The sequence below is a fragment of the Rhinoderma darwinii genome, chromosome 1 (assembly GCF_050947455.1).
Source record: "Rhinoderma darwinii isolate aRhiDar2 chromosome 1, aRhiDar2.hap1, whole genome shotgun sequence".
Taxonomy (NCBI): Eukaryota; Metazoa; Chordata; class Amphibia; order Anura; family Rhinodermatidae; genus Rhinoderma; species Rhinoderma darwinii.
Genome location: NC_134687.1, coordinates 406,490,441 through 406,517,766, shown reverse-complemented (window position 1 = coordinate 406,517,766; position 27,326 = coordinate 406,490,441). Strand labels below are relative to the sequence as shown.

General features: G+C 40.7%; 1 protein-coding gene across 1 annotated transcript; it reads right to left on the bottom strand.

Annotated features, from left to right (window-relative positions):
* Positions 1-5,249: 5,249 nt before the first annotated feature.
* On the bottom strand, positions 5,250-26,501 carry LOC142654421 (dehydrogenase/reductase SDR family member 4-like). Its single transcript, XM_075828921.1, has 8 exons — positions 26,340-26,501; positions 24,664-24,841; positions 22,780-22,881; positions 19,444-19,514; positions 18,894-18,945; positions 18,655-18,789; positions 11,542-11,597; positions 5,250-5,733 (listed from the first exon to the last, which is right to left on the bottom strand). The coding sequence occupies exons 1-8, from the start codon at positions 26,477-26,479 to the stop codon at positions 5,619-5,621; spliced, it is 849 nt and encodes a 282-aa protein (XP_075685036.1). The 5' UTR covers positions 26,480-26,501; the 3' UTR covers positions 5,250-5,618.
* Positions 26,502-27,326: the final 825 nt, after the last annotated feature.

Sequence of the window (27,326 nt, the reverse complement as noted above, 5' to 3'; positions counted from 1 at the left end):
GGTGGACATGCCGTTATGGGATAACCCTCTTCTTCCTCACTTGTTGGAGGGTCTGGCTCCTACTTTTTGGACTGGATTTGTGGTGCGCATTATAGGAGATGTTTATATTAATAATACTTTTAAGTCTTTTACACAAATGCAGGATGATTTCCAGCTTCCTAGAGAACGCTTTTATAGATATTTGCAACTACGACATGCTCTTGCAAGTCAACATCCAAGGTCAGAGAATATATTCTCACAATTTCCGTTGAGAGGCGTCTTTAAATCCCAGGGCCCGCGTGGCTTGATTTCTGCCATTTACACCGCTCTTATACAAGCTAAACTGGCCAGTGCTTCATTGCAGGTGAAGGATAAGTGGGAGGGATTGATAATGGATCTGACGTGGGAGGAATGGGAGGAAATACTCTCTTCTCCACTTACTGTATCACCGGCTGCAAATAAGATGATTCAACGGTCTATAGTCCATCAGAGTTATCTTACTCCAGTAAGACTGTATAAAATGGGTAGATATCCTAGCACTGAATGTCATAGATGTCGTTTTCCTAGATCTGACTTTTGGCATATGATGTGGGCATGTCCACTTGTTTCTTCCTTTTGGGGGGGGGAAGTAGTGGCAGTGATAGCGGAAGTAGTGCAGCAGCCGGTCCCTCTTTCTCCTAAGGTATGTTTATTTGGGGTGCTGCCTGAAGATCAGTGGCCCTATTATATGAGAATTCTCCTTCAGGAAATATTATTTATGGCTCGGAAAACCATTGCCCTTCGGTGGATGGATCAGAGGCCCCCTAGGGTTTCTAAATGGAAGTGGCTGATTAACTCCATAATTCCCTATGAGCGAGTACTCTATAAGAAACGAGGGTGTGTCAACAAGTTTTCTAAGATATGGAAGATATGGTATGATTCGCCATTAACTCTGTATACTCCGCCTAGATTTACTGATTTGAGAGACCAACTGCTGAGACATTGATAAGTTGCTTGTGCTTAATTTTATAGTCTCTTTGTATTGTATGGTATATACTGAAACTTGTTCTTTTATGTGTTGTCTAATTTTATGTGAAAGTATGGCTACTCCATTATGACCTAACATGTTGTGACCATTTGACAAGTTCATATATTGATGATACTGACAAACTGTATATTATTGCTGTTTTGTACCAAAGACATTTGTATTGCACTTCTTCAATAAAACGAGTTTAAAAAAAAAAATATGTTATTTATTGCACGCGGTGAACGGCATAAAAAAAAAAAAAAACTTCAAAAAACAGAAATTCTGGAATTAGTTTTTTTGTAACTTTGTCCTACAAATATTGGAATAAAAAGCGATCAAAAAGTCGCATGTATCCAAAAATGGTACCTATATAGCCTATAGCTCGTCTCGCAAAAAAACAAGCCCTCATACAGCTCCGTCAACTAAAAAATTAAAACGTTATGGTTCTCACAACTTGGCGACAGAAAAAATACATTCTTTTTACAGAAGTAATTTTATTGTGCAAAAAGTTGTAAAACACAAAAAAAATGCTATAAAATAGGTATCGCCAAAATCGTACTAACCGGCAGAATAAAATTAACAATCTAGTAAATAATGCATGGTGAACACTGTATAAAAAAATTAAAAAAATAAAAATAAAAAACTATGCCGGAATTGCCGTTTTTTGGACCCTTGCCTCCAAAAAAATAGGATAAAAATAAAGTGATCAAAAAGTCGCATGTACCCAAAAATGGTACCAATAATAACTACAGCTCATCCTGCAAAAAAAACAGCCCTCATACCACTAAATCTATGAAAAAATAAAATTAGTTAAGGCTTCCATAAGTCAGGGGAACATTGCTTGTTTCAAGAGGTGAATTATCAAGGCCCTAAAATTAGGGAACCAGGAAGGGGAGAGCCCAAACATATCTGATGGAAGAGACGGTGCCCGTATTATACCAGGACAACACTTTCCTAGCAAAATTCCCCAAACTGCAAAGGTGCGGAGTGTGGACCAAAAGGAGGATAAGGAAGGACATCGACATTTATCAGTGCGACACTGACCTGTGCAGAAAGGATTGCTTCACAGAGTAACACACATCTATGGATTATTGAAAGTTTTTTTTTAACCCAATTATACCACCTGAATATGCCCCTGATGTACTCTGCCCGGCTTACATGTGCCCCCACATTATAAAACAGAACCACCAGCAATGCTCAAACAAATCTACTACCAAACAAATCCACACTCCAAAAGCCAAATAGTGCTCCCTCCCGTCTGAACCCTACAGCGTGCCCAAACAGCAATTTACTTCCACATATATGCCATACCCGTGAGAACCCTTTTAACAATTTTTGGGGTGTGTGTCTCCAGTGGCACAAGCTGGGCATGACATATTTGCCACTGAAATAGCATATCTAGGGAAAAATTTTCATTTTTACTTTGCACCATCCGCAGCGCAATCATTTATGGGAAAGTCCTGTAGGGTGGAAATGCTCACTACACCTCTTAATAAAAGAAACCCCTGAGAAGTGACCCCATTTTGGAAACTGCACCCCTCAAGGCATTTATTATTTCACATCAGAGCCTCTGCAATTGTGAGCCAATACTTTGTAAATCGCCAAATTAGGCCTCAATTTTACATGGTGCTCTTTGACTCCTGAGCCCTGCCAAATGTCCAGGCAAAAGATTAGGGCCACATGTAGGGTGTTTCTAAAACCGGGAAACACTGCATAGTAATTAGAGAGCTGTCTTGTTATGATGGCATATCTATGGAAAAAATCCCTTTTTCACTCTGCAACATCGAGTGCACACTAATTTCTGCAAAACACCTGCGGGGTTAACATGCTCACTACACCCCTAGGTGAATACCTTGAGGGGTGTAGTTTCCAAAATGTGGTCACTTCTGGTGGGGATCCACTGCTTGGTCCCACAGGGGCTTTGCAAATGCGACATAGCGCCCAGAAACCAATCCACTACAATCTGCACTCCAAAAGCCAAATGGCACTCCTTCCCTTCTGAGCCCTACTGTGTGCCCAAAAAGCAGTTTATGACCACATATGGGCTATTGCCGTCCTCGGGAGAAATTGCTTTACAAATTGATGGTGTTTTTTTTTCCTTTATTTGTCGAGAAAATTAAAAATTTTGATCTAAAGCTACGTCTTATTGAAGAAAAGGGATTGTTTTTATTTTCACTGCCCAATTCTAATAAATTCTATGAAACACCTGTGGGGGTCAAAATTCTCACTACACCCCTAGATTAATTCCTCAGGGTTTTGTTTCCTAAATGGAGTCACTTTTTCAGCGTTTTCATTGTTTTGTCCCCTCAGGGGCTTTGTAAATGTGACATGGCCTCCACAAACCATTCCTGCTAAATGTGATCTCCAAAAGCCAAATAGCTTTCCCTTCTGAGCCCTGCCGTGTGTCCAAACAGCCGTTTATGACCACATGTGGGGTATTGTTTTACTTTGGAGAAATTGCTTTACACATTTTGCGGTGCTTTTTTTCCTTTAGTCCTTGTGGAAATGAAAAAAATAAAAAATAAATTGCTAAACCTACATTTTCTTTGAAAAAAAATGTCGATTTTAATTTTTACGGCGTACTTACAATAATTTCTGCAATGAACCTGTGGGGTCAAAATGCTCACTATACCCCTAGATAATTTCATTGAGGTGTGTAGTTTCTCAAATGGGGTAACTTTTGGGGGATTTCCACTGTTTTGGCAGCGCAAGAGCCCTTCAAACCTGACATGGTGCCTAAAATATATGTTAATAAAAAGACAGCACCAAAATCCTCTAGGTGCTCCTTTGCTTCAGAGGCAGGTGCTTCAGTCTATTACCACACTGGGGCCACATGTGGGATATTTCCTAAATCTGCAGAACCTGGGCAATAAATATTGAGTTGCATTTCTCTGGTAAAACTTTGTGTTCCAAAATTTTTTTTTTTTAAAAATTGAATTTCTACAAAAAAATAAATAAAATAAATTTGTACATTTCACCTCTACTTTGCTTTAATTCCTGTGAAATATCTAAAGGGTTAAGAAACTTTCTAAATGCTGTTTTGAATACTTTGAGACGTGAAGTTTTTAAAATAGGGTGACTTATTGGGGGTTTCTACTATATAAAGCCCTCAAAGCCACTTCACAACTGAACTGGTCCCTGTAAAAATAGCCTTTTGAAATTTTCTTAAAAATGTGAGAAATTGCTGCTAAAGTTCTAAGCCTCGTAACGTCATAGAAAAATAAAAAGGATGTTCAAAAAACTATGCCAATCTAAAGTAGACATATGGGGGATGTGAATTAGCAACAAGTTTTTATGGTATAACTGCCTGTCTTACAAGCAGATAAATTAAAACTTTAGAAAAATGCAAATTTGTGTTTTTCACAATTGTATCGAGCAAATTTTGCCAGTAACTTAAAGTCCAATGTGTCACAAGAAAAAACAATCTCAGAATCGCTTGGATAGATAAAAGCATTCCGAAGTTATTACCACATAAATTGAAACATGTCAGATTTGAAAAAAGAGACTCTGTCAGGAAGGTCAAAAGTGGGTAATATTCTCCAAGCCCCCATTATCACTGGTGTCCTATTAGTATCCTTCAAAGAGGTTGTGATCACTGTAAAATTATGTGATTTTCTTTGGGCATATTTCCTATACTGAATCCAAAGTGGCTCAGCCCAGCGCTGCTCTATTGTTACGGCTAGCACAGGCTTCTGCTGCGGCCTAGTAGGGGACACTAGGGGATCTCCGCTATGGCATCATTCAGGTCAATTAAACTTTAGGGGCTTATAAATCTCAATGACTCACCAAATGCTTAATTTTTACGGTTTGCCTGGAGTGACCCTTTAAAAAATATGTGTTCTGGTATTTAGCTTGAATCTACGTAGATTTTACACCGTGAAATTCAGTAAGCTTTACACGTACACATTGAAGTACATTTTCTAATTAATATATTAGAAAATGAAAAAAAACAAAAACAAAAAAAAAGATATTTAGTAATCCACTTGTGCATTTTGGCTAGTCTATTTTGGTTAGAAGGGTTCCCCAACAATAAACTGATCACAATGTGACCCACTGTGGGAGAACCCAGCGACACCCACAGAGAAAATTAACCATTACACAGATTTAATTGAAAATCAATGGGCTGTCCATACAATGAACTGAAGTACTAATTCCTCCAAAGTGGCAAACACCCCCCTCGGCTCATTAACTCAGAATTCCCCAATTAGGTATTCGACAATATGTTATGAAGCCAAAACAACCCCTTTAACCACGTTCATCTGTATTTTCATAAGTAAAAGAAATAATTTATTTCATTACTTTTATTATTTTAAAAAAGCAAAAGGTTTTTCACTTTTTTAGATGTAGATTTGATTTCCTAAAGGTGTTTCACACATCCCCTGTCAACACTCAAAAGATAATAAAGACAAGTGAGTGAGTGTGACAGGAGCATATATATGCCTGCCATCTTGCACGTTAATGGATGGCCTCCCGGCTAAGCATGGTCCACACTTTGCCTTTAACCTCCTTTTAGCTACTACAGCATGGTTTTATATCCATAATACATTTACAATTTTTCTTTAAACAAACAATTCTGTAAAAGATATTTAACACCAAGCTAAATATTGGCGCTAAGAAAAAAAGATTTACATGTTCATAGACGTGAGTACGCCCCTCCTGAAACCACTAGTGTTTCCCCGGTGATATATGTAGCATCAGGAGAGCAGAGGAAAGACACAGCTCCAGCACATTCTTCGGGTTCTCCGACTCTGAAGGAGACAATAAAAGCATATTGTATCACTTGTAAACAAAAAACGGCTTATAGATGTAGCAATATGTAATACGCAAGTGTGGTGCGGATGGCGTTGTACATAGTTTTAACACCAGGTATGTAAAGGGAATCTGTCACGGTGACTCAGGGTATTTATAACAAGCGAGTGGGTTCTAATTCACCTGCTAAATAGAACCCAGAACCTTCATTCAGGGGGCTGCAAGAAAGTAAGTCGTATAAGCAAATAGAACAGCTCCTCCACATGAATGAAAACATCACTCCTTTCGTTATAATGACAACGACACTGCAGGGGAAATGTAGTAGTACACGGCACATATAAAAGTCAATGGGAGACCATGTAAAACGGCCGGAGTGGAAAACTCCTTTGGGCCGGGTTCCCACAGTCGGATAGGCTGAATAAAAAAATCAAACAGCGCGCCTGATCTGGAACCCGCAGTACATTCCGTTCGAAAAATAAAATAAATCACACTAAATTTTTGTGCATTTTTTTGGCTGATTTTCCGCTGCTGAAAAAAAAAAAAAGACGTGCATAGTTCGGCCTCCTACGATTACATTGCAGGCCATGTGATGCTGCACCCTGTGATTGGCTGTAGTGGTCACGTGGGATGAAACGTCATCCCAAAAGGTCGGACTGCAGGAAGGAGAGTGGCGTTCTGGGTAAGTCTGAATTTTTTTTGTTTTCTGTAGTCGTGATTTTTGCGGCGTAATCGATGCGAATACACCGCAAAAGGCGCAACACTTGGCTTTCTGTTGTGGGATTTCCATCCCCAATGAATTCAATGGGGAAAACCCACAACGGAGAATCAACTAAAATCAATTAGATTCTGCACCAGAGGTCAATTTATTAACGTTTACGCTGCATGGTTTTTCCGCAGCACGGGAATGAAATTTTACAAATCTTTTCCAGTTTGCTGCTACTGTAAATGCTGCCGAATCTCCGCGCAGAATTCTGTTGCGAAAATTCCGCAGCGTTTACGCTACGTGGGAACCCAGCCTTAACCCTTTCAGGACCAAGGGTCATCGATGCCACAATGACTAGCCCCATTTTTTCAAATCTGACATGTGTCATTTCATGTGGTAATAACTCTGGAATGCTTTTGCCTATCCAAGCGATTCAGAGATTGTTTTCTCGTGACATATTGTACTTTGTTAGTGGAAAAATTTGGTCAATAAATTCATAGCTTATTTGTGAAAAACACCAAAATGTAAAGAAAATTTGCAAAAACACAAAATTGTTGCCAATTAATATCCCCCATGTGTCTACTTTATATTTGCATTGTTTTTTGAACATTTATTTTTCTAGGACGTTACAAGGCTTAGAACTTTAGTAGCAATTTCTCATATTTTCAAGAAAACTTCAAAAGGCTATTTTGTCAAGGACCAGTTCAGTTTTGAAGTGGCTTTGAGGGCCTTATGTACTAGATAGTCCCCATAAATCACCCCATTTTAAAAACTGCACCCCTCAAAATATTCAAAACATTCAGAAAGTTTATTAACCCTTTAGGCGTTTCACAGGAATTAAAGCAAAGTAGAGGTGAAATTTACAAATCTAATTTTTTTGCCGAAATTCATTTGTAATACATTGTTTTCTGTAACACAGAAGGTTTTACCAGAGAAATGCAACTGAATATTTATTGCCCTGATTCTGCAGTTTTTAGAAATATCCCACGTGGCTCTAGTGTGGTAATGGACTGAAGCACCGGCCTCAGAAGCAAAGGAGCACCTAGAGGATTTTGGGGTCTCCTTTTTTTAGAATATATTTTAGGCACCATGTCAGGTTTGAAGAGGTCTTGTGGTGCAAAAACAGTGGAATCTCCACAAAAGTGGTTTTGGAAACTACACACCGCAAGGAATTTATCTAGGGGTATAGTTAGCATCTTGACCCGACAGGTCTTTTGATATATTTATTGTAATATGTCTGTGAAAATGAAAATCTACTTTTTTTTCTGAAAAAATATAAAAAAATGTTTTTACAAGGAAGAAAGAATAAAAAGTACCCCAAAACTTGTAAAGCTATTTCTCACGATTACGGTAATAGCCCATATGTGGTAATAAACTGCTGTTTGGACCCACGACAGAGCTCAGAAGGGAGGGAGTGCCATTTGGCTTTTGGAGCGTAGATTTTGCTTGGTAATAGTTCTGTTTGGGGTTTTGCTGGTATTTCAGTTTATAATGTGGGGGCATATGTAAGCTGGGCAGAGTACATAAGGGCATAATAAGAGGGTAAAATAATGGGGTAAATAATTAATAATTCATAGATGTGTGGCCGGTGTCGCACTGATAAATGGCGCCCAATCTTATCCGCTTTTGGACACTCCACAATTTCTGTCGCAATATACTGGTCGGCAGAACTTTTTTTTTATTTTTTCTCCACCGGAGCCAATGCGAGGGCTTATTTGTTGCGGGATAATCTGTAGTTTTCATTGGTACCATTTTAGGGTACATGTGATTTTTTGATCACTTTTTATTCGATTTTTTGGCAAGCGAAGTGACAAAAAAAAAAACAAAAACATACATTTTCACAATGTTTTTTGTCCCTTTTTTTTTTTTTTTTTACAGTAATCACGGTGCGCTATAAATTACATTTTACTTTATTCTATAGTCGGTACGATTACGGCAATACCATATGTATATAGTTTTTTTTATGTTTTGTGGCGTTTGCGCACTAAAATCACTTTTCTATAAAATAATTTATTTTTTGTGTCACCATATTCTGAAAATCTGTGTAAGGGCTTGTTTTTTGCGGGACAGGTTGTAGTTTTTATTGGTATTATTTTGGGGTACATGCGAATTTTTGATCAGTTTTTATTATATATTTTGGGAGGGGTGATGCTAGTATTGTTTGTTTATGGTGTTCACCGTGCAGGAAAAATATTCTTATAGTTTTATAGTTGGGGTCGTTACGAACGCGGTGATACCAAATATGTGTACTTTAACGTTTTGTTTTTTTTCCTATAATAAAAAAGGCTTATTATTGGAAAAAAAGCATTTTCTGTTTTTGTAACTTATAACTTGTTTTTACACTTTTATAAAACATTTTTCTTACTTTTTTTTTTTTTTTTTTTTTACTTGAAGACCTGCAGCACTGATGGCTGCTATAACACATTACACTACCTAGGTAGTGTAACGGGTTATAAATTGTCAGTGTGACATTGACAGTCACACTGACAGGAAGCCTATGAAGACCAGCTGGTCCTCATAGGCTTCCGTGAATGGCAGAACGGAGGCCGTTGTATGGCCTCCGGTTTTGCCATGCAACCGACGGCAGCACCCGCAATCGGTCCTCGGGAAAGTTTTGTTGTAGCAACAAACTTTCCCTGCGATCACATGATCGGGACCTGAACCAATCAGGTCCAGGTCATGTCTCCGGGACCAGAGGCAGGGGTTAACAGCGCGATCCGGGTGTCACCGCTACACTGAGACACCCGGATCACGCTTTTAACACCCACTGTGAATTCAGGTCGGCGCTGCACAGAACCCACGTGAATTTACTGTGGGCGGTCAGGAAGCAGTTAATAACGGTGATCATATTCTCTAGCCGAACCAATCGGGCCGGCTGTCAGTGAGCAGGTTGCTGTGGAGCCGGGGACACTGACACAGCCGGCGTCCGAGCGCTTTTCACAGCGCTATGCCGGCTGGAACAGAGATCTGAATATTCACGCCCTGGCAGCACAGGGTATGTGCGAAAAGGACTTGTATCTACAAATTGTCGGCATGAAAGGGTTAAAAGGGGTTTTCCCATGAAGGACATTTACGACATACCCACAGGATATGTAAAAAATGTCAGATAGATGCGGGTCCCACCTCGGGGACCCGCACCTATATCTAGAACGGGTGCCCCTAATCCCCGTTCTAGCTTTTTGTGCTCACGCTGACGCCCGGCCACTTAATGATTACATGGTCGGGAGTTACAGAAACAGCATAACTTGCTGAGCTATGCCGTTTCCATAACTCCCATAGTAGCGAATGGCAGTTACGGAAGCAGAGTAGCATGCGAGTTATGCTGTTTACGTAACTACTATTCAGTTCTATGGGAGTTACAGAAACTCTGTAGCTCAGTAAGTTATGCTGTTTCCATAACTCCCGACCATGTAATCAGTAAGTGACCGGAAGGCAGCGTGAGCAGAAAAAACTAGAACAGAGTTTAGGGGGCCCCGTTCTAGAGATAGGTGCAGGTCCTAAAGGTGGGACCCGAATTTGACACTTATGACATATCCTGTGGATATATGAAATGTCCTTCATGGGAAAACCCCTTTAAGCTTGTCTGTTGTTTTATAAATAGAATGTAAGATATGAAATAGTAAAGACACATAGGGGGCAGCTTATTAAGACTGACGTTTCCTACGCCAGTCTGAATAGAAAGAAAAATTTGAGCGCAACGACCACAGCCACGCACCATACATTCCCCTCACATCACCTATAAAATAAAATAAAAAATCCATACTCACCTCAATGCTCCTCTTCACCCCTCTGGGTCCCTTCATCCTTCTAGCGCGACTCATACAAGGTCCTGATGCCGAGAAGCGTCAGAGTCGAATATGCGATTCAGCACTCCAACGTCATCAGTGCTGCATTGCATACAACACCCTGACGCCACCCGACGTCATTACGTTGCATGAGCGGGGCTGGAGTGATGATGGGACCCAAGGGGAGAAGAGGAACGGTGAGGGGAGTATCATTTTTGTTTATTTTTCTTTAAACTGGTTAATGGGCGATCTGGTGTTAATCTGATCAGGGGAGGCAAGGTACGAGACCCAGCGCCTCTAGCTTGCTATGCCAGCTATGAGATTTCATCTATAATTTACGCAAATTTTCTGCTGTAAATCATAATAAATTTGCCACGTCTCGGTGACCACGCCCCATTTCCCAAAAGCGGTGAGGGTGGCACAAAAAGCCCAAAAGTTTAGATTTACCCTTTTTTACCCCCATAATCTGTGAAAAAATAAATCCCCCACTGGCCCTAAAACCCCATGATATTCCAATAACGTGTAAGTGCAAAATCAATGGATATCCATATTGATACATATACATAGCAAGTACTAGACTCTACATAAGTATGGCAAAAGTAGAAAAAGCAAATCCAATATAATGAGACATACAGATCTAGTCTAAAAATACAACCTCCACAACTAATAAAGCTTTTTTTATATATATATATATATATATATATATATATATATATATATATTTATTAGCTGGTTCTCTGTGTGCTTTCTTGCTAGGTGATTTTGTGTAATAGTATATTGCCGATACTTGTGTTCAAGAACTTAGGTCATGATTAAGTGCATTAAAGGAGTTTTCTCCCCCCCCTCCCCCCCCCCAAACACCTTTATCACCTATCCACAGAATAGGTGATACATGTTTGATCACTGGGGCCTCACAGATCACTAGAACTGGGATTCCGGAGTCCCCATTCTTCTTCAACCGCATGACCATATCGAGGAGGAGTTTATACGGTTATGCGGCAGTCAAGTGTTTGCACTGCTGCTCCATACAAACAATGGGAGAAATGGAAACAGCCGAGCACAGCTATCCAAAGATAACAACCCCTTTAATTTCTAGAAACAATAACCCTTACCGCAAATAGTACAGTGCAGGGTGCATGTACTTCCCGCACTATACCATACTATTACGGCACAGGAGGGGGGGGCACGGTTTCAGGAGATGTACCCAAGCAATCAGCTGACACATTGCTGGAACGGCCGGGATTAGAGTTACCTTACCCCTACCGTGGCACCAAAGTCTTTTTACAGAGGGAAGAGACTATTATTAATCCAGCCCTTACCTGCTAATGCCTACTTTGATTTTTATTTGATCCAAGACGGACTCATTCTTCCAGAACTGTAGTAAGAGAAAAAGAGAAGATTTTTTGTTTTCCACACACCTTCATCATGCTCTAGCTCTTTTTTTTTTTTGAAAAACATTTTTATTGAATATCATACAAACATTTTACAAACAATACAAAACTTTGTATTAACATAAAGACAGTTACAGTTTTCCACTCGCGCAGGAGCATTTATAATGTTGCATTTGAGCTAATTTCACATCTTATCCTTGCAATATTTCTCATATTTTGTCCATCTTCCATGGTCATACTGTGAACGTTGTCAGCCACGCCGGTTACATATTTGTTACAATTCTCCTTTACCCCTGACAAGAGCACAGTGTCCTTTAGCTATGTCTATACACAATTACTACCATCACATCATCGTCCAACATCTATTCTTCTAGTCTGGTCCCCTTCCTTGCTATATTCCCAGCCCTTCATGCGTGTATTTGCCTTCTACCCCTCCCACCTTGTTAAAGCAGTTTTAGTTTTCCCAGGGCCCCCTTAATGTCTTCCTTAAGATACCAGGATGTATGTTTGAAACTTTCCATCACCATCCCAATTTCCGTTGTAGTCAATTGCTCAATAAATGGCCTCCACCTTTTGAAAAACCCTGCCGTCTTTTGTCTCTTGTGTTTTGTCGCTTCTACTTTGTCTGAGAGCATATATGTCCTCATCTGTTGGGTTAAATGATGTAACGTCGGTATTGTAGATTCTAGCCACAGCTTCAACAAGCATCGTTTTGCAATTATAAATATGATATGCATCAGGGCGGGGATGCCTACCGTAGGTCCCCCCTCCTCCATATTAATTGCTGCTATAGAATGAAAAAGAAGCAGCATAGGATCCGCCGGCAACGTTCTGCCCCAGAGTAACTGTACATAATCCATAACCTCCTCCCAGAATTTTTGTGTCTTAGGACACGACCATATGCCGTGATATAGATCAGTACTTGGCTGGCTGCATTTTGGGCATGCGTGCAATCGATGTGGATTAGCAGCTGTTAAGGGAATGTTGAAAGCATATATTGCCGCATGCATTAATTTAAATTGAGATTCCCTCCACACCTCATTTATCACATGTTTTCGTACTATCCTCCAACCCTCCAAAATAGGGGTCTTAATGTCTTGCATATTCAGAGTGCGTCTCCAGTATGCAAAATGGGCACTCGGTGCTACCCGAATATACAAGTCCCGAATTGTTTTGTATAACTTAGATAGCGATGTTCTATGCGATTCCTCCCCAATGACCTCATCAAAAGCATTGTTTACCACTTCTGCTTCTAAGTTCCTTACCAATTTTGTGCAAAAAGATTTAACTTGTAAATATTGGAGGAAATGGTTCGGAGAGATCCCATACTTCTCTACCAACTCAGGCAACGTTTTCAATCGAGGTTCCGAGGCATGAAGTATGTGACCCACTGTCGATATTCCCCTCTGCTTCCACATAGTGAAGAGGGAGCTAGACCTCCCAGCTGGAAAATCTATGTGGGACCATAATGGCAGGTATTTGGATAATTGAAATGAGAGTCCCATCTTTTTCCTTACCTCCTTCCAACACATGATAGTGTCTCTCAATAGCACCGAACCCTTTACATGTTTAGGAAGCGATGCTAGTCTGGTATGTAGCAGTGCACTAAGATCATAAGTTCCCGCTAATGCCTCATCTAAATCATAGTTTGAGTAATGGCTGGAATGGTGCAACCAGTCTGCGACATGTCTGAACAAGCTAGCTATGTTGTAACCCCTCAAGTGTGGAATATTTACCCCACCTTGCCAGTGATAGCCCTGTAGTTTAGCCATTGAGATCCTAGGCCTTTTATTTGACCAAATAAACTTTAAAATACTGGCATTAAAATCTTTGACATCTTTATGTTTCAAGAGGATGGGCAGGGTCTGGAGCGGATATAGGAGTCTCGCGAACGATATCATTTTGACCAAATGACATCTGCCAAACAATGAAAGTGGCAAGTTCGCCCATCTAGCCAGTTCCGTTTTTATTTTTTGGAAGAGCGGGTCATAATTTAGTTTGTATAATGTTCCCGGTGTTTGACCTATCCGGATCCCTAGGTACATTATATGTGATGTCGCTATCTTAATACCTGTCCGCAAAATTTCTATGTCACCCGTCTGACTCTGAGAGGATAATTTCAACAATTCACATTTTGTCGGATTAATCTTTAGCCCTGAGAAGGAGCCATAATATCGGAACAGATCAAACACTTTCTGTAGATGCTGTGCGGGATGCGAGAGAAACAGGAGTATGTCATCCGCAAACACCGCAGTTCTCACCTCCTTGCTGCCTATATTTATTCCGGAATACACATCTCCACATTCCAAAGTGCGGACCAATGGTTCCAGCGCTAAGTTAAATAGTAGTGGCGACAGGGGACATCCCTGTCGTGTTCCCCTATGTAGCGTGAATGTCTGGGATCTAAATCCCGGTGTGCAGACAGCCGCAGTGGGGGTCGTGTATATCGCTCCTATGTACTTCCTAAAGTTTCCTTGTATATTGAATTTGTCTAGAACCATGTTCAGCCATCGCCATTCAACATTGTCGAAAGCTTTTTCAGCGTCCAAAATCACCAGAGCTGATTGATTGGATGACGATGGCCGAGCTTTTATTTCGTCCATTACCCCCAGAACCTTCCTAATGTTGGTGACCGCAGCTCTACCCTTGATAAAGCCCACCTGCGATGATCCCACTAGCTGGGGCATTAAGACTGCCAATCTATTTGCCATTATTTTCGACACCAATTTCAGGTCCTGATTTATGAGTGAGATGGGTCTATAGGAACCTGGATGTGTTGGATCTTTCCCAGCCTTTGGAAGTACTTTTATGTACGCCATGTTTGTCGTATTTGGTATTTTAGTTCCCTGCATCAAAGAGTTGAAATAAGGCAACAGAGTTGGAGCTATTTGTTCCTGCAGTATTTTGTAGAACTCCGCCGGATACCCATCAGGTCCCGGAGCCTTGCCATTTGATAACCCCCCGATGGCCAACTGCAACTCTTCCATGTCTATTGGTGCGTTAAGACTATCTAATTGGTCCGCACCCAGGGTGGGCATATGCAACCCGGAGAGAAACGGACTACCTTGTGCTGTGTCTGATCCCGTACCTTCCTCATACAGCTCCTGATAAAAAAAATTTAGAATGTCATTTATCTTCCTAGGATCTGAGTGTAGCTGGCCAGTATGATCTTTCAATTTTGTGATATGTGTGCGTGGTCGAAAGCCCCTTGATAGCCCTGCTAGCATCCTCCCTGCCTTGTTCCCGAACCGGAAAAGCTCAGCTTCATATATTGACCTACCATACTTTTCTTTCTTATCCAGCCATTCCTCAAACAACCTCTTAGCTTCCACCCAGTTATTCTGTTTATCAGGACTCGGATCCGCCTGGAAAGCAGAATACGCCCCTCTAAGTTTTCCGCTATATTCCTCATATTTCTGGAGTATCTGTTTCTTCTTGAAGGAAACATAAGCTATGATCTTTCCTCGTAGAACAGCCTTAGCCGTTTCCCAGTATAGCGCGTGATCCGTTCTGTGAATCGCATTATCTCCGTCATATTCTAGCCACCATCCTTTCAGTAGATCTTGAAAACCCTCATCTTTTGCTAGAAAAGTCGGGAACCTCCAGATGAAGTCTCCCCCTTTAGGATACGTATCCATCAATAACAAGCTCACTGGTGCATGATCAGAAATCACCATATTGGTGATATCTACCTGTTCCAGCCTCTGTAGTAAATGCGAGCTCAAGAAAACATAATCCAATCTGGACCATGATTTGTAATGCGACGAGAAATAAGTATACTCCCTACCATCTGGATTCATGTGTCTCCAGCTGTCTCCCAACTGTGTGGCTTGTGAAAAGCTTGGTAAGATACCATCTGTGGCGAGAGGTTGTGCAGGGAGCCTGCGTTGCCTATCTTCATCCGGTTCCATCACCGAGTTAAAATCTCCCCCCACTATTTTCTGTATAGTTGCATCCGCCAAAATTTTAACCTGTAGCTCTTGATAGAATATGCGATTACTGGAATTGGGTGCATATACATTATATATACTCACTTCCCCTATTGGAGTGTCTAAGGAAAGCTGTATAAGGCGTCCCTCAGTGTCTGTGTGTTGCGTGTGTAAAGTAGTTACTAGGTTTTTGTGTATTAAGATCATTACTCCATTTTTCTTACTTACCGCCGATGATCCATAAACTTCCCCCACCCAGCTTTTCCGCATGCGAACAAAATCTTTGTCTACCATGTGCGTCTCTTGAAGTAAGGCTATATCAGCTTTCAGCTTATGTAGGTGTCGCAAAACCATAGCTCTCTTGTGAGGGGACAATAGCCCCTTGACATTCCATGTTACTACTCTCATAAATTGGTTATTGGATTTAGCCTATGATGACGGAATGTGTGCCTCATATTCAATCCTAAGATTGTGTGCATCAAGCTCTTCAGGAAGGTAGCGAATTGGCCATTTAGCCCCTTTTGAACTGTATCATTTAACATGACTCTTCTGTCTTTCAACGTAAAACCAAAACATTCATTTAATACATAACATTCCTTTTTATCCCCAACGGCCCCCAATACCTTAATACCCTTAATTTTCATTACTTCACTTTTTTCTGACACGGTGCTCTCCCCCGCTTACCTAATGGGATATTTAGCTCATCTCCGACCAAATAACAAAATTATATGTCATCACAACAATGTTTCGTCATTTCCCCGATTACATGTCTACCCCTTGTTCCTGGCCCTCCCATATATAAAAAAAAAAAACCTTCATAGTAACACCATCTTTACTTCAAGTGGGAGTACCAAACCATAGTACCCGTAATGCTTACCCGCCGCCCTTACATAGCGCCTTGGCAAGCAGTCCTCAAAGATCAATACATTTTGGCAATTAAAGGCGCTATTTCCCCGCTCGTGGAGTCTGTGGCATTCTCTTCTCTTTTGATGATTGGCCCTTCACTGCTGGAGTATGGGGTTGTACGATCATCTCCTTCTCTGTAGCAATTCCTGTCGCCGCCGATTCAAAACTTTCCTTTAGCAAATCCTTGAAAACCGCTTCTGCTTCCTGATGGTCGGTGTAGGTCTGCATGGTGCCACTCGGAGTGGTGACCTTTAATATCGCCGGGTACTGTAGCTGAAATTTTAGTCCCTTGTTATAAAAGGCAGTGCAAATCTTGCTGAATAATTTGCGTTTTTTGGATACTTCAGCCGAGTAATCCCCGAACAACATGACTGATATCCCATTTAGTTTCGTCGGCCCCTGACGCATTTTGTATGACCGTAGTAGGGCTTCCTTTTCAGAATAGTCCAGGTATCTGACTATGACTTGCCTGGCTCTTTTACCGGTTCCTGATTGTGGCTGTAGATGTTGGCGCTCTGGTCCCACTCTGTGCGCTCTTTCTACCTTGCAAGGGCCGTTCATGTTTAATACTTTTGGCAAGTCGTACTCACAAATGCGTTTTAAGTTTAAGGCCGGTATATTTTCTGGGAGGCCCACTATACGTATATTGTTCCTGCGTGACCTATTTTCCAGGTCGTCAATTTTGAGAGCCATCTTTTGTTTTTCATTTAGGAGTTCCTGAAGTGTCCCATGAGTGTCTGCAGCATCATCCTCCATCATGGAGATGCGCTGCTCCATTTCGTCTAGGCGCGCTCCATGTTGAGCAGTCTCACCTTGCATCTGCTGTAATGAGGCAGATATAGCGTTTGTTAGGGTGTCCTGTATATCTGGCGTTATGCGTTTGGCCACTTCCATCACCAGTTTTTTGTAATCAATTACCGGCGCCACTGCCACTCCTGACGCCATCTCCATCCCATCTTCATCTGAGAGCTGGTCTTCGTGCTCCGATGAGGGACGGCTTGTTGCCTGTTTCTCTTTGCGAGTCACAGGCGGCATGTTGCTCCCCGTGGTAACTAATACAGGGCCTTCCCTGTAATTGACCGCGATTGTAACTGCTGCTGCAATAGATAGTGGGCCCGCTGTACAAGATGGCGCTTATCCCCACCACTCAGGAAGACACGTGGCCTTCCGACTCACCGGAGCGCGCCGATTTTTGTGGGCAAACTAGACGTTTGTACTTGCCGTTCGGTGATGCACTGGAGATGATATCTGCACTGCGTTTTGATGTCTGTGAGCGTGGCCTCGTCTTCTCGTGCTGTGCCCTGCACTGTCGGGACCAGGCACTCGGGAGCGCGGGTCCGGTAAGTTACTTCAGTCAGTCTCTGTAAGCGCTGACCGTGAGCTCACCGTTCGTCTCCGCACCCCTGAGAATGATGAGGTATGTTCTTTGGTCGTGTTCGATGCGTGTGTCTGTTTATTCCACTAGGTCAGCACGGAGCTCTCTCTGCACCCTCCTTACATGTCAGCGCCGGAACCGGAAGTCCCATGCTCTAGCTCTTCAACACACAGCAGTTCTTATACTGGTCATACATATAAAATAGCTGTTGACTGAACAGCTATCTTCCCCAACTCCCCCATAAACAAGCATGATTGGATTGGCATAACATGCATGTGTACTGCAGATCCATGGATCCGCCGACCTCATGTGTATGACCAGTTTTGAGATCTGGACCACTATAACAAAAAATACGGTGCAGAGGACATTTTGTTGCTAAAAAAGTAGAATACATATCACACACACATAGATCAGACTCAGGCAATGAAAAACGCACTAGTAAGAAAAATCCCCTTATCAAATATTATCAATTGGGTATTATATTGGGAGGCTCCTAGGATTGTATTCACACATGTTTTTGCCACTTTCGATTTAAAAAAAAAAAAAAAAAAGGGCAAGGAAAAATATTTTTCCAAGTAATTTTTCTTACTAAGAACCCCCCCCAAAAAATATTGCATGAATACAATCTTATTTGCAGTTACAGCAACCTTAATGTTTCCCTAGGGGAGACAACGTTGTGGGTGACTTTGGGACCATTACAAAAAACAAACCTGGTTACCACAAATCGTGGGTGACCAAGAATCGCTGTGTAACCCTAGCCTAAAATAATTATCCTCATTCACATTACACTTATATAGTATGCAGCCATCTATACCAGGATTATGTACTTACAGCTGAACTGAAGTTGGTGCGGATGAGGCCTGGAGCAAGGCAGTTCACTCGAATGTTCAGAGGTGCTAATTCTGGAGCAAGGGCCTTGGTTAGACCAAGCAATGCGGTCTTACTGACACTGTAGGGACCCAGAGACTGAGAGGAAAAAAACAAAAAGGCACAACATTGAAAAGCAGGGAAGGATCATCACCTGTGCTGGAAATAAACCTTTAGTAACATTCAAAATAATATTTACTTACTGGAAAAGGGGTAAACCCACTCGCAGATGAGACAATCACAATACTCCCACCTCTGTGGAAACAGAAAAGACACAGCTCCGCTGTAGTGCCAGGTAAGCAGTAATGATGGGACGCACATACACTATTGATGTATTATAAAAATAAATAAAAGAGTCATCCATAATGCTTCTAGCTGAATACTATGGGTGCACACAAGCAAACCCGTCACCTGAAAGCTTCGCTCCTGGGCCAATGCAAAATCTCATAACCGGGCCTGTCCGAACCTACCTGCCATTTAATATACTGGATTCATCTTTTGTGGCAGAGAGGCCCCCCTCAGGCACCAGGCGTGACTACTACCTCTGCACCCCTATAGCCATGTCTCTGCTCGGATCTATATTTATCTTTTAAACACCAAGCTGCAAACAATATATTGTACATTGTACTCGTATTTTGTAGTTTCCGAATTTATTTCAGTTAGGTCAAGTCACAGTACAGAAAATGTAGAATGACCAAAACTGGTTTATCAGGTAGTAAAGAAAAGCCCCCCTCATACCCCCCAAATTCTCACCCTCTTTCCTGCATTTTGGGCACCACAAGCTTCACCAACAGGAATGTTGCTTTAACATTAACGTCCAGAATCTGAGGAAAGAATAGTGAACAGAGTGACTGTGTGAGTAAATGTGTCACTAGAGTAACGCAACTATTGTTAATAAAAAGGACAGATTATAGTTTTAGCCTGTAATTCCGTATTTTAACTTTGTATTTCAGTATAAATCTAATAATCAGATATATGCAGGAACATTTGATGCCAGATTATTTGCATGGGGCTTTTAAGGTGGCGATACACTAATGATTTTGATCGGTCGAAACCACAGATTTTAGAGAACTGTGGTCTATCGATCGTCTATTTTCTGCGCAGCAACAACGACCAACCCCCGAAAGCGGTCTGGAACTTGATCTGACGTATTCAATTTTTTCGGCATTTATCCTGAACAGTCGTTGATACAATACAGAAATCTTTGTTTCCTACAACTGATGATACACTATATGGCCACAAATATGTAAACACCTCTCCTAATTATTCAGTTAGGATTTTTCAGTCCCACTAGTTGATGTACATAAAGCACACAGCCATGTAATCTCCATAGACAAACATTGATAGTAGAATGGGCAAAGGATGCCACCTTTGCGACAAGTTAGCTCAGGAAATGTTTGATCTGCTAGATCTGCTATAACGGTTATTATTGTGAACTAAAAGTATCTAAGAGTAGCTACAGCTCAGACATAAACCTCACCCCAAAGTTCTTTGGAATAAATTGGAACGCAGATTGTGAGCCAGATCTTCTCATCCAACATCAGTGCCTGACCTGACAAATGTTCTTTTTGCTGAATGGGCACAAATTCCGACAGACCCACTCCAAAAATCTTATGGAAAGTCTTCCCACAAGAGTGGAGGCTGCTATAGCCGCAAACTCTATATTAATGCCTATGGATTTAGAATGGGATGTCCAACAAACTCATATTTATGATGGTCAGGTGTCCACATAATTTTGCCATGGAGTGTATGTAAAGAGCTGCACCAAAAAAATAATGACAAGAAATGAGCGTTGGTTGAAACACTCAGAGAGGTTCACAGCGAAGGTGTGCTCCAGGACAAACGTATCCCCACAAAATGGAATCAAAGGTTAAATTGTGAATATTTTCCCATCCACTAAAACTTTTACGCAAAAGTCTATCTCCATCTTTTCACTAAGAAATTGTTACACGTCTTCACGACTATAAACGAGGAGTCGGCTATCATTCGGCCGTTCAATATCATTAATGTATAAACCGCTCTTCTGCATCTGCCTTCGGAGTCTTTCTGGAGAACATTATTTGGAACTACTAAAAGGGAACCTGTCACCAGCATTTCACCTATTAAAGCAGCAATACCTGGTGGTAGTGGGTGAAAAATAATGTCTATATAACCTATAATGGTCTTCTTAGTCGGCTCTGTAGCTTTAGTATTCAGTTTTTTAGTGTTCCCACAATGAGCATAAGATTCAGATCTTCATTCCTCGAGTCTTTCCGAGTTTACCCCGCCTCCTTACTTTTGATTGACAGGTCCTCGCCATCCCCCAGGACACACAATCCCACGGCGCTTGTGCATTGATGTCCTCTTCTGGTGTGTGCGCATAAAGTGACACCGGATTATTACGATAAAAGTCGCAAAATGTTTGCAGACCGTTATTTACAGTCGGAGGAGGCGTTTAGGAGCGGGGATAACTGTAATGAACTTTTGATAGCAGTGGCCAGTGAGGGATAAGTAAAGTTCAATAGGTGAAATGCTGGTGACAGGTTCCCTTTAAAGAGGCTCTGTCACCACATTATAAGTGCCCTATCTCCTATATAAGAAGATCGGCGCTATAATGTAGGTGACAGTAATGCTTCTTATTTAGAAAAACGATCTATTTTAAACCACTTTATGAGCGATTTTTAGCTTTATGCTAATGAGTTTCTTAATGCCCAAGTGGGCGTGTTTTACTTTAGACCAAGTGGCCGTTGTACAAAGGAGTGTATGACGCTGACCAATCAGCATCATGCACTTCTCTCCATTCATTTACCTAGCACATAGCGATATAGCTATAATCGCTATGTGCAGCTACATACACAAACACTAACATTACTGCAGTGTCCTGATAATGAATATACATCACTACCAGCCTGGACGTGATGTTTATTCAGAATCCTGACACTTCTGAATCTTTTCTGTGAGATTCCAGCAAGGCAAGCGTAATCTCATTTGAAATGTCAGGTTACATCGTAATCTCGCGAGATTACACTTGCCTTGCTGGAATCTCACAGAAAAGATTCAGAAGTGTCAGGATTCTGAATAAACATCACGTCCAGGCTGGTAGTGATGTATATTCATTATCAGGACACTACAGTAACGTTAGTGTTTGTGTATGTAGATGCACATAATGATATAACTATATCGCTAGTGCAGTGTAAATGAATGGAGAGAAGTGTATGACGCTGATTGGTCAGCGTCATACACTCCTCTGTACAATGTCCACTTGGTCTAACGTAAAAACATGCCCACTTGGGCATTAAGAAACTCATTAGCATAAAGCTAAAAATCGCTCATAAAGTGGTTTAAAATAGATCTTTTTCTAAATAAAAAGCACTGCTGTCACCTACATTACAGCGCCCATCTCCTTATATAGGAAATAGGGCACTTATAATGTGGTGACAGAGCCTCTTTAAGTAGGTTGCTGAACTTTTACAGCATGAGCCTTCATTACATGCTCTTTCATATACTTTATCTATTAGCAAAGAGCAAACATGAGAAATGCTTTAATAGATAAAGTTTATCAAACATTTCCAGTTAATATCTAACCTAATGGCCAAGCAGAATTCTACATCTAAAATACAGACGATAAAGCATAACCAAAAAAAGTAGCGTGACCACTGAAAATGAATACACATTTAATAAGTTCACCGGGATTAAGGAAAAGTTTATTTTGTTTTTGTTTCCTGTCAAAATTAAGGAAACCACAACGTTTGATCACATGTATGTGAAATTATACGATTACCACGATGCATCCTAAATGTTCCTCTTATTCCCCATAAGGAAATATTGAGTTTGCAGTCATCCTATGATTTTACCATAACAAAAGGTCGCTGAGTAGCCCAAGCCTATAAGCCAGATCATTTATTAGGGCTCTTGCAATCACTGGGCTGGTTATGAAGATTATATTTTCCATTCCTCTGCCAGGCAAATAGACTTGGCACGGACCCCCATATAATGGCTGTATAAACGACCACTAGGAAATTTATACAGTGTATACCAGTAATTCATTACAACACATTATAAGAAGGGATGGAGTTGCAATATAATAAGTGTTATTTTAACAAGTATTACCTTTTCCCACACTTCATCTGTAGAGTCCAAAATGTTCCCAACAAAGGGGTTTACAGCAGCATTAGAAACAAGAATATCCACTCCCCCAAATTTCTGCACAGCCTACAAAAAAAGATTTGACGTAAGAAAATGGTTAGGCGTAACCAACAGGGGGTAGACATAACATTGGATAACCCACATTTTAATACACTACGTTGTTACTTTTCTACCAGAAGGCAACAAAAAAGTTACAGTAAACGTAGATAAATGTAAGGTTATAAACAGGACTTGGCGTTATTAGTAAATTTCAAAATCAACTTTAGAATTTAGTGCCAGGCAGCTGCTACCAAGGCAAATGTGATAATGGAAGCATCAAAAGGGACCTCGATGAGAACATAGTATTACCCTTATATAAAATCACTTTTCAGAATACGGTTTACAGTTGTGGGCACGTGTTTATAATTGAGTATATTCAGAGGTTGGTGACCAATGTAATTAACTACAGTACCAAGAAAGATCAAAAAGAAGCCTGTTAATTTGGAGAAAAGACTGCTTAGCGGTGACTTAATTCATATGTATAAATATATCAATGGCTAAAACAGAGAGCTGTTAAATGATCTTCCCATACTAAGGCTTCGTTCACATCTGCGTCATGGTCCCGTTCTGACGCTCCGTCGGAGCTTCCCGTCAGAACGGGACCCTAACTGAAACAAACGGAAACCATATGATTCTGTTTGCATCACCATTGATTTCAATGGTGGCGGATCCGATGCCAATGGTTTACGTGTGTTTCAGTTGTGCAAGGGTTCCGTCACTTTGACAGAATGAATAGCGTAGTCGACTACGGTCAAAACTACGGAAACCTTGCACAACTGAGACAAACGGAAGCAATTGGCACCGGATCCGTCACCATTAAAATAAACGGTGATGCAAACGGAAACCTATGGTTTCTGTTTGTTTCAGTCAGGGTCCCGTTCTGAGGAAAAGCTCCAACGGAGCGTCAGAACGGGACCATGACGCAGATGTGAACGAAGCCTTAGACCTTAGTCTTTTTTTTAAATTCACAAATAAAGTTAATTTATGTAAAACATCAGAATTAAATACAGAGTATTGAGATACGTAAATATCATGCCTACTGCAATTACAGAAGTAAACAGTAATTCAATATAGTAATGTGTGAGATGAATCATAAGTTCAATCAATTAGGACAAGGAAAGTTACTGAGTAAAGAAATGTGATACAAAATATTAGAATACAAAACAATATAAAGCGAGCAGGGCATCCGGGAAGTATAAACTCTTTGAATATTTATGACCCAGTGTGTACGTTGTTACTTTTCTACCAGAAGGCAACAAAAAAGTTACAGTAAACGTAGATAAATGTTAGGTTATAAACAGGACTTGGCGTTATTAGTAAATTGCTAAATCAACTTTAGAATTCAGTGCCAGGCAGCTGCTAACAAGGCAAATGTGATAATGGAAGCATCAAAGGGGACCTCGATGAGAACATAGTATTACCCTTATATAAAATCAGATTTCAGAATACGGTTTACAGTTGTGGGAAACGTGTTTACAGCTGAGTATATTCAGAGGTTGGTGACCAATGTAATTATAACTACAGTACCAAGAAAGATCAAAAAGAAGCCTGTTAATTTGGAGAAAAGACTGCTTAGCGGTGACTTAATTCATATGTATAAATATATCAATGGCTAAAACAGAGAGCTGTCAAATGATCATCTCATACTTAGACCTTAGTCTTTTTTTATCCTTACTATATAAAAATAACTTTTTTTTCATAAATCCCTGGGATATTTGTATTTTAAATGATCCTAGTGGTCTTACAAGTAAAATCCCTCAGAAAATGGCCTATTGTTCCAGAATTAGAGTACCTGCATTACGTACTTACGGTATTCACTAGTTTTACTCGGTCTTCATTCTTGCCCACATGGCACACGGTCCCTTCTACATTCAGACCTTCCTTTTTGAGTTCTTGAACAGCCTTGTCCACATTTTGTTGCTTTCGGCTACTGAGAAGAACTCGTGCTCCATCCTGAGCAAGTCGTCGGGCAATAGCTAAGCCGATCCTATAAAGGAATTTGACATTATTTAACATCCCGTCGAAAGTACTTTCATACCATGCAGCTAAAAGGAATTGCTTTGTACAAATCTCTTTAGCTGGCTATACACCTGAAATAATGGTCGTTCGAAGGCTCCAGCAGCCAAAATGCCCGCTCCCTCCTTCCTATTCAATATTTCCTGTCTGAGGAGAGTTTTAAGGACCCCATACGCATAACGCCATTGGACAACTTTTATCTTTTGTATATGATCAGCTTTATGGTCAGAAAGTTTACCAACTATATCTGTATAAAGATGTACAAAAAAAAAAACAAGAACCAAATCTAATTACAATCTATGGACTCTATGGGGAAAGAGGTCTTACCGATACCTATAGCCCATGAGGCATCTTCCTTTTCAAAGACACATTCTGCACCACCTATCCAGGTGTGGGTCCAACACTATATTTTTCTCGAACAACATCCAGTGTGATCCATCTACTAATTTTATACATTAAACAAAAGCTTAAATTGCTAATATATGAATGATTGCATCAGACTCCTAAATATGCTTTCATTTTAAATACAGTACATAAAAGATAGTCTTCACTCCCTATCACGTTCATAGTATTTGATGTTATCTAGATGCCAATCTGCAATACTTCTTCTACAGACATTATTATCAGGACATACATAAAAATGCTACAGTAGTATTATACTAGGTAATGCTGATATAGTAAATATGTTCAGCTATAAGTACAAAGGTTAAACAGGCATTAAAGCCACATGAGCCAGTGACTTTTCCCCCTACTCATCTTGACAGGTCATACAAAGTGCACTACTATGTAGGAGCAGACAATGAGCACAGGACAAAGCACCCAGCCATCTAATTCAGCAGGACATCAAGCAGATTATCGCACCCCCGAGCTTCAGTCCAGAGGACTATATATAGGGTGCACTCTCATGCTGCAGCGGCCCAATGCAGACGAAACCACACTCATATACAGTGGCCAATGGCCGTATCATTCTACCGGCAATACCACAGTGGTATCAGTAAAATTGTGCGGCCATTGGCCACCGCATGTAAGCGTGGTTCCGTCCGCCACAGTGTGAGAATGCATCCTAAAGAAGGCGCTAGCTAAACTCTTTAGGAGTATGGCTATTTAAAATGTTAATGACTTATGAGAAATTAACAGATTGGAATTTACACCAATTGCAGCTTTAAAAGCCATGAACACCTTTGGTGCATATACTTGGTTTTTTATTGCTTGTATTTTGTGTTACAAATAATTTTTATTATAAGATTTTGTTAAAAATTGTGTACGATTTTTATTCTGCAGCCTGCATGTATTACAATACATAGTAAAGTACAGAATTGAATTCATACTAAAATCCAAAATTTTTAAATAAAAACCTATAACAAAAATTATTTCTAGCACAAAATATATGCAATAAAAAAAAAAAAAAAAAAGGTGTCCATAGCCTTTAGGCACACACCAGTTACAGTAAATACTTAGAGCTGAATTACCCATCTGACGATGCAGTCACCAAAGCCACTTTGCCTTCATGTTTTCTGGGAGTTTGTATTCCCCTTACACTCTGCATTATGTACGATTCTCCACTACGGGGTGACAGGGAGAGCAAACGCTGGGGGGACAAACGAAACATGGAATAGAAGAATGGACTGTGCACGTGGAGGAAAAAGCAGATGGGAGGAGATTAGGATAGAAGCTCAAAGTGCATAACAGTTCATGTATCTAGATGGACAAAGCAGATCGTTTTAACCCTTATTAAGTGGTATGATGTGGAGAACAATTCCAGAAATGTGTCCAGTCTGGAGGCCTTTAGGCCAGGATCACACACAGCTTTGATGCAGTTTTTGGCTCAGTTTTTGAGCCAAACACAAGAGCAGAAACAAAAGAAAGAAGATGCAGCAATATTTTCTTTATAGCTTTCCTTCCTTTTGGATCCACTCAGCCGGAGTGGTGGATCGGTGCGGGGCCCGGGTGTCGAACACGCATCGATCATATACTGATGACCTATCCGGTGGATAGGTCATCAGTTGTCAGAACGTGGAAAACCCCTTTAAAGGCTATGTACATCTTTGAAATAGTTTTTTCTTATTTTGTTTTTTAATAACATTATGAAGAACCTCCATGAATTGTTTATTAACATTGTATTAATATTTAGATGAATATCACCTCCCATGCCGCGCCACCTCAGCCGCAATGGGCATGTCCTTGCTGGTTTGACAGGTGACTTGAATTACAATACCATTAACTGACAACTGTAAAGACCAAGGGACAGTACAAGTTGTAATACAAACCTAACACCATAAAAAAAATACCAATAAACAGAAGGGTGGGTGGGAGGTTTCTCTTCCTTAGCAGTGGAAGAGATCACGCTGTGCTGTGAGTAAGTCCCACAGAAACTTTACTGAAGTGTCGGGAGTGTGAATAGACATCGAGTCCTGGCTGGAGGTGATGTCTATTCACCCTCAAGACACTTCGGTAAA